Here is a 13,316-nt window from a genome sequence, read left to right as displayed (position 1 = left end):
AAAAAAAAAAAAAAAAAAAAAAAAAAAAAAAAAGTGCCCATTTCTTAGATCCACCCCTCTCTAGTATTAGGATTTCTCATATTTTGAAAGCTTTGATAACTTGTTTTAATTTGCATATATTCTTTGATAAATAATAAAGCTAACCATTTCTAATATCTATTAGCCACTGTATCTCCCCTTTTGTGAATTATCTCACATTGTCCTATGGCGTTGGAACTTTTAGGTTAAAAATTAAGATTATTATCTTTTGTTATACTTGTCATCATATTTTTCCAGTCCTTTTTTTTTTAAGTGTTTTCATTGATTTTGTTGTAAGAGTTTAATTTTTATGTAGTCAAATCAATTTTGTATTTTTCCTTTGGGATTTTTTCATGGCTTTTAAACAAAGAAAGGTTTCCTTTTATTCAGAGATTTGATAGCGATTAACTTCTATTTTTCCTTCGTCTTTGTTTTTCTATTTGAATTTTATGTTTAAGCCTTCAATTCCTATGAAATTTGATAGTGTGCAAGTGAGGTGAAAATAATATTAATGAATTTTTTTCTCCAGTACCACTGTTGAATATTCAATTCAATAAACATTCATTGAATTTATATGTCTCTGGCACACACAAATATTCTTATTTTAAATGCAGCAAGGAGCTATTATCTATACTTTGCCATATAATTATACTGAAATATAATCCTGTTGCTATATATTTCTAAATATAATTCCTTTTAAAACATGGTCAATTTATAATATACTACTAAACTAATTCAATGTTTATACTATATTCATGTATTATCTAGATACTGATAACTGCAGAAGATATTAGACTCTTTACCTTATCTTTATGAGTAAAATAAGTATACCTAAAGGGCATAATTAGAAAGGGACCAAATTATTCAAGAATAAGTAGTAAGATTTATCATTTTTCGAAGCTAACATTCTAGCACAAATGGAGAGAATTAATATCCAGAAACATCATCCTGATATAAAAACCTCCCCAATACAGTTTAACATAACTCTTACTTGAATATAAGGTCATCCACATCAGTCAGAGTAGCACCTATGCTTTTCAATAGCAGATTGACAGAATGAATTGGAATCATTTCCTTGTTTTCTTGGCCTGACTCTTCATCGCCAGAACCCAAAGACAAACTCAAGTGCAACTAAAAGAAAAATAATGTTCAATAAATGAAAACTAAAAACAAAAATATTTACATACATAGAAGCCAGATCGTCCAGATACAAACAAATGGTGTATCTTTCAATTAGAGTCCTAAAGAAAACTACTATTTATTACTCATTAAATTACACTGAACAGCTCTGATTCTCATATTTACCTTTTGATAAAATACAAATCAGTCTGTCCCAAAAATTGAACTACAATTTTATTCAAAGCCTATAAATACCACTGTGTTTATACGGAGGAGACCAAAACGCTTTGCAAAAATAGCATCATCATTTTAAGGAGAAAAATGTGTCAACTGGCCCACAAGTAATCTAACACTTGAAATAATGGACAATCATTTATTTTAATCCAATAAGATAAACAACTTATGGTAACAACTAACAATAACAACTGTGGTATAATCATACCATAATAACAAGTAACAAGAACATGACAATTATGGCAACAATTGGCAAGTTCTAAACAAATTTTTAAAAGAGTAATAAGTTTTTCAGCTTCCACAGACCCTTCAACTCAGTACTTAGCCATGAGATTTTCACATTCCCATTTAGCTTCTTCTACTTTGTGCTGCATCATCATTAGTGCAACAGTGCCAGAAGGCAACAGTACCAGAAGACACAGGCGTAAGGTAATTCAACATGTGTAAGTAAAGCAGATAACTCTCCCTTCTCATTCTGCCAATTCTCTAGGCATTTTCCCTCATTAACAGAGAGCTCAACAGAGGGGACTTGAGGTAAAGCCAAGAAAGCCTGGTTGTTGAGATTTTTTTCTCTGATGTGGACTTTTGCCCATCTTCAGAGTCACAGACTGCTGTGATCCAGGAAAGGTAATCTTAGGTGAAAAGAGATCCAGCTTTTTCCTAGGGCAAAGTCACCATGGAATAAGAAAATGACCATGGTTCATGATCTTAATTACTTAACTTCATGGCACAATTCCCAGTGTGCCTAAAAATACGTATAGGTAAATCATCAATCTTTAATACCCCCTAGACTATAAACTCCATAAAGTCATTTTACACCTTCCACAGCAACTCTGATAGCAGGCCTTCAGTAAATAATCTGTTGAAGGTACTGCTCAATCTCATAAAGAACTGATTTTTATTTAATAATGAAAAAGAAGTTGTGCATAATACCACCTAAAACAATATCAATTTTAAACCTAACACTATGGATATGTCTGATAACACCAAACTAATGTATCAATTTAAAATAATAATTGCATTTTATAAATCTATCCATTTAGCTGAATGGATTGGTGAATGCAACTAAAAATAATGTGCTATAAACAGTTTTGGAGACTGTAAAGGATCATCAATATTTTAAAAGAGTTACTTAATTGTAACTCTGGCCCATTACACAAGTTTAGAGCTTCATGGTTGACAGCATTTGTGAATTCTCTAAGCAGTCACCTTCCCCTATAAAAGCTAAAAAGAATAACAAAAGGAGATAAGGAAATGGGTTCATAAAGTACAAAATCAGGCAAGTGAAAGGTATCCAATTTTCCACTCTCTTAGTTACAATCAAATTTTGGAAGGGTGAAAAACACCGCATCAACAGTATAATACCTACTTCAGCATTTTCACATTCTGGTTAGGAAACCCATTATAGCTTTCTATTCAGACAGTGACAGCAGTTATAAAGTGCAACCAAAACATTAAACATTGGTGAGCACTTCTTTGCTTAATTAAGAAATGCTTTTGTCAGCTTTTTCCTTGAAGAAAGGGGTTATTAATTCAAGACTAGAAAGCACGCTCTGGTGGTTTCTCTGTGGGAATTATGGTTGTACATATGTCAGAGAACTGTCTTAATTATTTCAATTAATCAAACAGAATTCCCACCAAATACTTGATGCAACAAATTAAAACCCATATTTGTACAGTACAGTATAGTAATTATAACAAACCTTAATAGGAGAAATATGGAAAAGTTCAAAGAAACTAAGAATGGACGTATCAGTCACTGAGGTCTCCACTAATTCTGTGTTTATAGCATCAGAGTCTTCCTGGATTAACTCTGTCTGAAAAACATTAATCAAGAATTTCTATTTTAATTTTTTTTCCTACTACAATTAGTGCAAAGAATGGTTGATTTAATTTTTTTACTTTATAATTTTCCCAAGAAATAAAAATTATTACCCATTTTCTTTCGGCTTCAGGGTCAGCTATTGGGGTAAACAGTGCAGTAATAGCTCCTAGAAACCCCTGATCAACTTTTAAGGCCATTTCCTGAATGAGAACCATAAAATACCTAAGGAAAAAAAAAATTTTAAGTGGAAAAGGTTTTTTTTAAGATGAAAAAGGCTTTCTATCAAACCTTGTAATTTTCCATGCTAAAACTTTGATTTTGGCCAAAAACCACAGCGAGATCTTGTTCCTTGATCTCTAAAAAAAAGTGTTATGTTAACAAGATCAAAGTCTACTTAGACTGAGATTTTTTTTTTTTCATTATAGTGAAGGTTTCACTAGAGGTAATACTGCTGTATTAACACTTAGCATTTAAAGTCCCGAATTCCATATTTAAGGGACAAAAGCAAAGATGATGTAGCATGTATTACTTAATTTTTAAAGTCCACAGGAATTACTTTAAAGAACACACCTCACAAACACACTTATCATTTGTATTTCACTATTTTATATCCTAATGGAAGTTACAAAGGAGAGAAAGTGGTTGAAGGAATTTTACTTTAAAATATATATTATTAAAATAAGTTTCAATATAGAAAATCACTTGACCAAAAGTAGACTGATATGTTCAGGTGGATAATAATTTTTATACAGAAGTCACTTTCAAAAGAGAAAAATTTATTTTCAAAGTAGATTCTCATTTTAAATTCCTTTAGATAAATAAGGGAATCTTTACTTACTTGAACTGTAAGACTTTACTGTACTCATTAAATCTTGTGATGACACTCACATCAATGAAAGGTTTGGGTTCTAAAAGGAAGAAAGAAAACAGGAAAAAGACAATCAAGCTTTATAATAGGTCAAAATAATGTCTACTCAACTTTTATATACAGGGTATATCTCAATTTAATTTCTTTTTACCTGAATCCAAAGCAATAGATTTTGGAGGGGCCACAGGATGAAATACAACAGGGAACACTGTACCTGGTAACTGACTATCAACCTGACAAAAAAAAAAAAAGAAAACTGATTCAGCAGGACTTGAAATAATTTAAATTTAAACTTTTGTTTCAGAGACAATATTATAGATGATGCCACTAATTGCATCATAAATAAGTATCTGTATGTATATGTGCTGCTATTAAAAGTTTCACTTTAAATCTAAAATTCTTATAAATCTCACCAAGGGCAAGCTTTTACATAAAGGAATATATAAACATCCTCATAATTGCATTAAAATTGTGCAGCATGAACACCATTAATGGAAATATTTGTACCTATGGACCATGTGAGATTTCATCTATCTATTATTTAAATAAAAATTTAAGTAGAGACCAGATATGAAATTAGAGGTTAGGTATTAAGAAAAAAATTAAAATGTCCGAAATAGCAGTAATCGGTAGTTAAAAGCAAGAGATGGAGAGACAGAGGAAAGGAGCAAGCAAACAAGCAGACAAAAACAGCCTCCAGTAAAGCCCCACTCATTCCCATATAGAAGGACAAAAGAAAATCCTATTTTGGGATCCTATGACAAATACAAAGGAATATTAAAAATAACAATTTCAGTGTAAGAAAACACTCTGGCAGGCGAACTGGTCAAATTAAAGTCTCAACGGTCATTTAGCCTTGGATGGTGAATCTACAGGAATATGTGGAAGAAGGAGAATAAATGTATAAACAAAAAGAAAGATACCAACTATGATGCACGATAGAATCTTGTTAAAAAAAAAAATTCAGACCCAAGATTCCCAAACTGATTAGATATATCTACTGAATAGGATGATAGTGTTACCTGAAGCCAATACAATCTGGCCCTTAAACTTCTTTGGTGAGGAGACTGCTTAAATTCAACCTGAATTCCTGATAAAAAATCTCGCTTTATAGGGCACCGAACAGGGAGGCGCATTTCCATTGGGTCTTTGCCAAAATTTACCTGGAAAAAAAGTACACATGTTTGTGATAAACTGGTATGAGCAGTGAAGCCCATTTTATATATCCACTTACAAACTGAAAAGGAAAAGTATCTTAATCTCTTGGTCTCATCAAAAGATCTACCTTAAGATGATCTGCAGTTGAGATACTGGAAGCAGAATCATCACTTTTCTACCAAGGTTATAAGGAAAACAAGAAAACAATTGGAGAACTTTTCAACTATATAAATTATACTTAAAAAAAAAAGCCATGCTTTTTACATTTTAAAAACCTCAATTGTAATGGATAATTCTAGATAACACTTAAACTTTGTTTTAACAAAGTTAAACAAGGAATAATAGTTAATAGCTTATTTACATCTGACACTAATTGTAGAGTGTTTTTTCATTTGAGCATGACCAACACTTAACAGGGATGGGCGTGGGATTGGGGAGCATATCTGGTGACAATGCAGACTCAACCATTAAAGACAAAGAGCAACCCAAATTGTATGACTGAACCTGCAGTCAAGCTTCTGGGGTCTTCTCGGAGCAAAAGTGACTTTCAGTTTCAACAGTGTAGGGGCCTATGTAGAGTACACATTTACATGTGTACATCTACTCATGTCCTACAATCATTCACATTTAATGAATTTAATTGAGCAAGTTTTCTATAGAGTTTTCATCACTGATATATACAATTTTGCACAGCCTTTATTTAGCAATATATATTGGTATCATTCAGAATAGGAAAAGTTTCAATAAGCAATCTTAATTTCTCCATAATCTTCCTAAAAACAAGTTACATGAAACTATCTGCTTTGCAAATAGAAGAAATTATAAAAATGCAGATAAGAAACGTATTTAGATAATGTTTCATACTATATGATTCAACAATGTATTTTAATTTAAAATGTACTAATAAATTTTACTAGTTATGCCAATCCTACAAATTAATTAGTTTCTGCATACACATTTTTACTTGGATAGTGAAATTTTATTTACCACCACCAGAAGCGACAAAATACATATATAGGAAACAAAACAAAACAATTTTGGTATACCTCAAAATTATCATCTAGTTTAATCCAGCCAAGGTCTCTTGATTCTAGATATTTCTTATAGGACTTTTCCAATAAAATTATCTGCTTTTGACTAAATGGCTTCCATTTCTGTTTTGGTTTCATCTCCCAAACAACACCAGAACTAAAACAATTCACAAAGAAAATTAATTAAATTAAATACATATTTTACGTTGTGGAACTGTCATTCAACTCCAAATTGTTGCAACTGTCAACCACCTATGAAAACCACATTTATACATGAGATTTTTTAAAAATACCAAAATATATCTGTGTTATAAAAGTGCATAAGGAAAAGAGGCAGGGGAAAATCTTTTTGTCACACATTGACATCAATGAGCTAAGGGACCAGCAAACTTTTTTCATATGGGGATATTTTAGGCTTTGTGAGCTGAGACAAAATCAAAATTATTATGTAGGTACTTAAATAACAAGAGAGATAAAACACTTCCATACATTTTTTAATTGATGAAATTCAAAATGTAAAAACAACAATTGGGTACAATTTTTAAAAACAAGTCTATTAATGAGAAAAACCTTTCTCCCTCCCTCGCTTCCTCCCTTCCTTTTTATTGAGGTATAGTTGACATATAACATTACTTAGTTTCAGATGTACAACATAATGATTTGATATTTGTATATACTGTAAAACTATCACCACAGTAACAGTTAACTTCCATTACCATACATAGTTACAAAAAATTTTTTTTACACTTCTTTTGTGGGGGTGACAACTTTTCACTTAATTAGGGCTCAAAGTGTTCCCTATTTTCAAAATCTATTGCAAATGCTCAGCTGTTAATGCTGATCTGAAATGAGCATCTTTAAAAATGTCCTTTCATGCAGAGATACTGTCAAATACTGATTTCAATCTAAGAGAATATTAGTTTAACTAAGCATATGTATCGCTTGTAATACATGTGTAAAATTCTATTCTATATTAGAAAAATTCTAGATCTAATTTTAAATTCTGTTTCCTACTCTATTAGATTCTTCTCTTGATTGTTGCCTTTTAGCATGTCAATACATTACAAATCAATCACTTAGGATTGAAGTTTAGGTAGAAGCTCTTTCATTAATAGTTAAATGAATTTTGAAATGTGGAAATTTTCTTTGTACTTGCCCTGAGGTTGGAAAACATGTTGTTGGAACTGTAGTTGTAGGTCACAGAATATATCCACCAGCTCCAGACTTGTGTGGGGTTGGAGATAGCACTTCTTGTTTTAACTTTGGACAGCAGAGGAAATATATAAAATAGACTAACATTATTTGCGATTCAAATGTTAGTTGTCATCAAAATGACTTTGCTGTTTTACTCTCTGCTTTTAGGGTGAATTTACTATCAATTCTGCAGCAAAAGCTAACTTCCAAAGCCATTCAGTGTTCAGTAATAGTGGCTGAGGGCTTCCCTGGTGGTGCGGTGGTTTAGAGTCCGCCTGCCAATGCAGGGGACACGGGTTTGTGCCCCAGTCCGGGAAGACCCCACATGCCACAGAGCGGCTGGGGCCACGAGCCATGTTTTATAGCAATACAAGCCTACCTCAAGAAACAAGAAAAATCTCAAATAAACAATCTAATGTTACACCTAAAGGAACTAGAGAAAGAAGAACAAACAAAACCCAAAGTTAGTAGAAGGAAAGAAATCATAAAGATCAGAGCAGAAATAAATGAAATAGAAACAAAGAAAACAGCAAAGATCAATAAAACTAAAAGCTGGTTCTGTGAGAAGATAAACAAAATTGATAAACCATTAGCCAGACTCATCAAAAAAAGAGGAAGAGGACTCAAATCAATAAAACTAGAAATGAAAAAGGAGAAGTTACAACAGATACCACAGAAATACAAAGCATCCTAAGAGACTACTACAAGCAAATCTATGCCAATAAAATGGACAACCTGGAAGAAATGGACAAAGTTTTAGAAAGGTATAACCTTCCAAGACTGAACCAAAAAATTGCAGAGGAAGGAACTCTTCCAAAAAATTGCAGAGGAAGGAACACTCCCAAATTCATTCTATGAGGCCACCATCATCCTGATACCAAAACCGGACAAAGATACTACAAAAAAAGAAAATTACAGACCAATATCACTGACGAATATAGATGCAAAAATTCTCAACGAAATACTGGCAAACAGAATCCAACAACACATTTAAAGGATCATACACCATGATCAAGTTGGATTTGTCCCAGGGACGCAAGGATTCTTCAATACATGCAAATCAATCAATGTGATACACCATATTAACAAATTGAGGAATAAAAACCATATGATCATCTCAATAGATGCAGAAAAAGCTTTTGACAATATTCAACGCCCATTTATGATAAAAACTCTCCAGAAAGTGGGCATAGAGGGAACCTACGTCAACATAACAAAGGCCATATATGACAAGCCCACAGCAAACATCATTCTCAATGGTGAAAAACTGAAAGCACTTCCTCTAAGACCAGGAACAAGAAAAGGATGTCCACTCTCGCCACTATTATTCAACATAGTTTTGGAAGTCCCAGCCATGGCAATCAGAGAAGAAAAAGAAATAAAAGGAATACAAATGGAAAAGAAGAAGTAAGGCTGTCACTGTTTGCAGATGACGTGATACTATATAGAGAATCCTAAAGATGCCACCAGAAAACTACTAGAACTAATCAATGAATTTGGTAAATTTGGTAAAATTAATGCACAGAAATCTCTTGCATTCCTATACACTAACAATGACAAATCTGAAAGAGAAATTAAGGAAACACTCCCATTTACTACTGCAACAAAAAGAATAAAATACCTAGGAATAAACCTACCTAGGGAGACACAAGATCTGATCTGTATTCAGAATCTATAAGACACTGATGAAAGAAATTAAAGATGATACAAACAGATGGAGAGATACACTGTGTTCTTGGATTGGAAGAATCAATATTGTGAAAATGACTATATTACCCAAAGCAATCTACAGATTCAATGTAGTCCCTATCAAATTACCAATGGCATTTTTTACAGAACTAGAACAAAAAAAATCTTAAAATCTGTATGGAGACACAAAAGACCCCAAATGGCCAAAGAAGTCTTGAGGGAAAAAACAGAGCTGGAGTCAGTCAAAACCTGACTTCAGACTATACTACAAAGCTACAGTACAAAGCTACAGTAATCAAGACAATATGGTACTGGCACAAAAACAGAAACACAGACCTATGGAACAGGAAAGCCCAGAGATAAACCCATGCACCTATGGTCAACTGACCTACAACAAAGGAGGCAAGAATATACAATGGAGAAAAGTGGTGCTGGGGAAACTGGACAGCTACATGTAAAAGAATGAAATTAGAACACTCCCTAACACCATACACAAAAATAAACTCAAAATGGATTACAGACCTAAATGTAAGACCGGACACTATAAAACTCTTAGAGGAAAACAGAGGAAGAACACTCTTTGACATAAATCACAGCAAGATCTTTTTTGATCCACCTCCTAGAGTAATGGAAATAAAAACAAAAATAAACAAATGGGACCTAGTGAAACTAAAAGCTTTTGCAAAGCAAAGGAAACTACAAACAAGACAAAAAGACAACCCTCAGAATGGGAGAAACTATTTGCAAACGAATTGACAAAGGATTAATCTCCAAAATGTATAAACAGCTCATGCAGCTCAATATTAAAAAAACAAACAACCCAATCAAAAAATGGGCAGAAGACCTAAACAGACATTTTTCCAAATAAGACAAACAGATGGCCAAGAGGCACATGAAAAGCTGCTCAACATCACTAATTATTACAGAAATGCAAATCAAAACTACAATGAGGTATCACCTCACACCAGTTAGAATGGGCAACATCAGAAAATCTACAAACAAATGCTAGAGAGGGTGTGGAGAAAAGGGAACCCTCTTGCACTGTTGGTGGGAATGTAGATTGAAACAGCCACTATGGAGAACAGTATGGAGGTTCCATAAAAAAAACAAAAATAGAATTACCATATGACCCAGCAATCCCACTACTGGGCATATACCCAGAGAAAACCGTAATTCAAAAAGACACACGTACCCCAACGTTCACTGCAGCACTATTTACAATAACCAGGTCATGGAAGCAACCTAAATTCCCATCAACAGACAAATGGATAAAGAAGATGTGGTACATATACACAATGGAATATTACTCATCATATAAAGGAACGAAATTGGGTCATTTGTTGAAATGTGGATGGATCTAGAGAGTGTCATAAAGAGTGAAGTAAGTCAGAAAGAGAAAAACAAATATCGTATATTAACACATATATGTGGAACCTAGAAAAATGGTACAGATGAACCGGTCTGCAGGGCAGAAATAGAGACACAGATGTAGAGAACAAACATATGGACACCAAGGGGGGAAAGCGGCGGGGGGCTGCAGTAGTGGTGTGATGAACTGGGAGATTGGGATTGACATGTATACACTAATATGTATAAAATGCATAACTAATAAGAACCTGCTGTATAAAAAAATAAAATTCTAAAAATAAAAAAGATTTTCATATTTAGTTAAAAATACTATACAATAATGAAACGTACAGCCAAGAGAATATATCAGTCATACATACATAAATGTACTAATATTACATTAATGGTATGTATAATACCATTTATTGAACCCTTAATCTGTCAGGTATTGCACAAAGAGCATTACATACATGATCTCTTTATTTCCTTAATTTTATACTTCACTGAACAAACACATGATTATCGATAGACTCTATGCTTGTTATACTTGGTAACCATTCCCCCCAATAGTCTCCAAAGAAGAATGAGTCTTTTACTAAAGTTAGTGTGACTGAAACACCAAAACAGTTAAATTCAAATATTTTTCTTAGATAGGTATAAGCACAATCAGAGGAAATACCTGGCTCCATCATTATTAAAAAGTTCTAAATGAGTAGCCAATAAAGATTACGTACCCACGTCCACTACTGCCTGCCTGCTCTATAAATAACCCTTTCTACCGGTGTACAAAACTTGCTGTTGGCATCCCCCACTCACACCAGTTTCTCCAGCCTCTACAGCACCACTGCACGTGCACATACTTCTTTGTAGCTTTTCCTGGTGTTTTTATAATTCGTTCCAAAAATGTACAAACACACAACAAAGAAAGAAGCAAACCTCTTTCTTGCCCCACCAACTGATGAGTATTATAAGGGCAAAGACATGATCTTAGTCATCTTTCTAACCTAGGGGCTTTTCAACTAGCAGTGAAAACAGTTGTTCAGTAAGTTTTGCTGAAAGAATTGCATAGTAAGCAAATTCAGAACAGGTATCTGTCTATACTCATCAAATCTGATATTACGAACTCAATGCCTTTTCAAGATTTCTGATACCTTATCTTTCTTTCATACCTGGTTATCCCAATATACGAAACTTCCTGCTTGTTTTCATTGTTAACCAGTGAAAGCCCAAGACTATGGAGAGAAAAAGTTATTTCATGATTGGCCTGCTCCATTTCTTCTGCCTGCAGTGCTTTGGAAACCAAGGCAACATCATCAGTGAAAAGTAAAACTCTCTGGCGCCCATCTAGAAATGATACCCAGTGTATCTGGATGTTTGCATCATATGGAAACTGTCCACATTCATCCTGTGGGAAAGAGACTTCATATTAAAACCATAAACAGTAAGCTTTTATTACATAAAGTTGAACTGTAGTAGCTGAGAAAGCATGACTATAAATCAGAAAATTATCAAAAAAACAAATTAAAGTGATAATCTGTTTTAAAACATACTCACCAATTTTTTCAAGCAGTAACGAAGATTAATAGTGCTTAATTTTTTTAAACCTTAGTTTGAGTTACCTCGTTAGTGCTCAAAGGTCACTTAGCAGGGACAAGAGTATCCCTCAATGGCACCAATACCATAAGATGCTTACTTGTCTCCCAGATGGAGAACAGAATGGTTTAGAAATGTATTGGAAAAGTAACCTCAGGTAAAACTAACCTGGTTTATTTTTAGGTTTTAATAACGTATAACACTGCAAATACGTATATAAATCACATTGTTAAATAGTCAAACTACGGTGATCAGTACTAAGTTTCAATAATAAGAAGTTTCAATAAGAAGAGCCTTCTTGGCTGACAGTCTCACATAGCATTTAAAAATATGAGGCTTGATTTGGTGAGTGTCTTCAGAGATTTATATAATGATTTTTCTCTCATTCTGGACTAAACATAAATATAACAACAGTTCATTTCAGCAGGCAGTATAAGTTCCTAATATGTGCTTTTCATTTCATGCTTCCTTGGAAAACAAAAACCAAAACCAAATAAATAAAGGATGTTACCAAAAGCATAGGAACGGTTGGTATTTGTTGTTGTCTACAATTTACCTATTGCTTTTAACATATGTCAAAGTAGGCTGTGTAATTTTTTTACTCTAACATGATCAAATTTTGTAAATGTTCCAGAGATACCTACTAAGAAGGTGAATTCTCTCCTTGTAAACTACAAAATTTGATACATAGCTTGGTTCAGTCTTAGTTATCATTCAAATACTCTCTAATCCCATTTGTTTTTCATCTATTTGATCTGTTAAAAATTAAATGAGGTGTGTTAAAATATCCTCAGGCAACTGTGTTTCAGTTCACTTCCAACACTTCAAGTTTCACATTTTGATTCAATATTCACTGCATGAAGGTTTATGGCTATCATGCCTTCTTTGTCACATTATCATATTCTACTTAATGACTTTGAATGCTTTGAACTATAGTTGCTCAGAAATTAAAATCAACAATTTTTATTTTTGTTTGTTAAATCTTTACCATGTCTTCTGCTTTCAACTTTTTGTATTAGTTCAGTTAAAACAGATCTCATGTAAGTAGCATTTGGTTAGAAACTAATTTTTAACTTAATCTGAATGTGGTCTTTTAATAGGAGAATTTAAACCATTTTCATTTACTGGCATAACTGATGGAAAGCATGGTTTGGTGGGGAAAGTCCGTGAACTGTGAAGTCAGACAGACCTGGTTTTGAATTCTAACCAGCAGTTCTAAGTTCCAATCATAAGAATTAAT

General features: G+C 33.2%; 1 protein-coding gene across 3 annotated transcripts in view; it reads right to left on the bottom strand.

The window, feature by feature from the left end:
• Window positions 1–13,316, bottom strand: part of VPS13C (vacuolar protein sorting 13 homolog C) — a 173,977-nt gene that overhangs the window by 19,225 nt on the left and 141,436 nt on the right. For all 3 annotated transcript variants that reach the window (XM_024735158.1, XM_024735160.1, XM_024735159.1), the window contains exons 65-72: window positions 11,653–11,888; window positions 6,269–6,410; window positions 5,087–5,227; window positions 4,216–4,297; window positions 4,035–4,104; window positions 3,307–3,418; window positions 3,075–3,188; window positions 1,010–1,149 (exon numbers count right to left, since the gene is read on the bottom strand). In XM_024735158.1, the coding sequence (XP_024590926.1) occupies window positions 1,010–1,149; window positions 3,075–3,188; window positions 3,307–3,418; window positions 4,035–4,104; window positions 4,216–4,297; window positions 5,087–5,227; window positions 6,269–6,410; window positions 11,653–11,888 (1,037 nt within the window). The remainder of the gene's footprint in view (window positions 1–1,009; window positions 1,150–3,074; window positions 3,189–3,306; window positions 3,419–4,034; window positions 4,105–4,215; window positions 4,298–5,086; window positions 5,228–6,268; window positions 6,411–11,652; window positions 11,889–13,316) is intronic.

This window comes from Neophocaena asiaeorientalis, unplaced genomic scaffold (assembly GCF_003031525.2).
Source record: "Neophocaena asiaeorientalis asiaeorientalis breed wild unplaced genomic scaffold, Neophocaena_asiaeorientalis_V1.1 scaffold264, whole genome shotgun sequence".
Lineage (NCBI taxonomy): Eukaryota > Metazoa > Chordata > Mammalia > Artiodactyla > Phocoenidae > Neophocaena > Neophocaena asiaeorientalis.
Note: the sequence above shows the minus strand (reverse complement) of the source record. Positions and strands in the feature narration are given on the sequence as shown.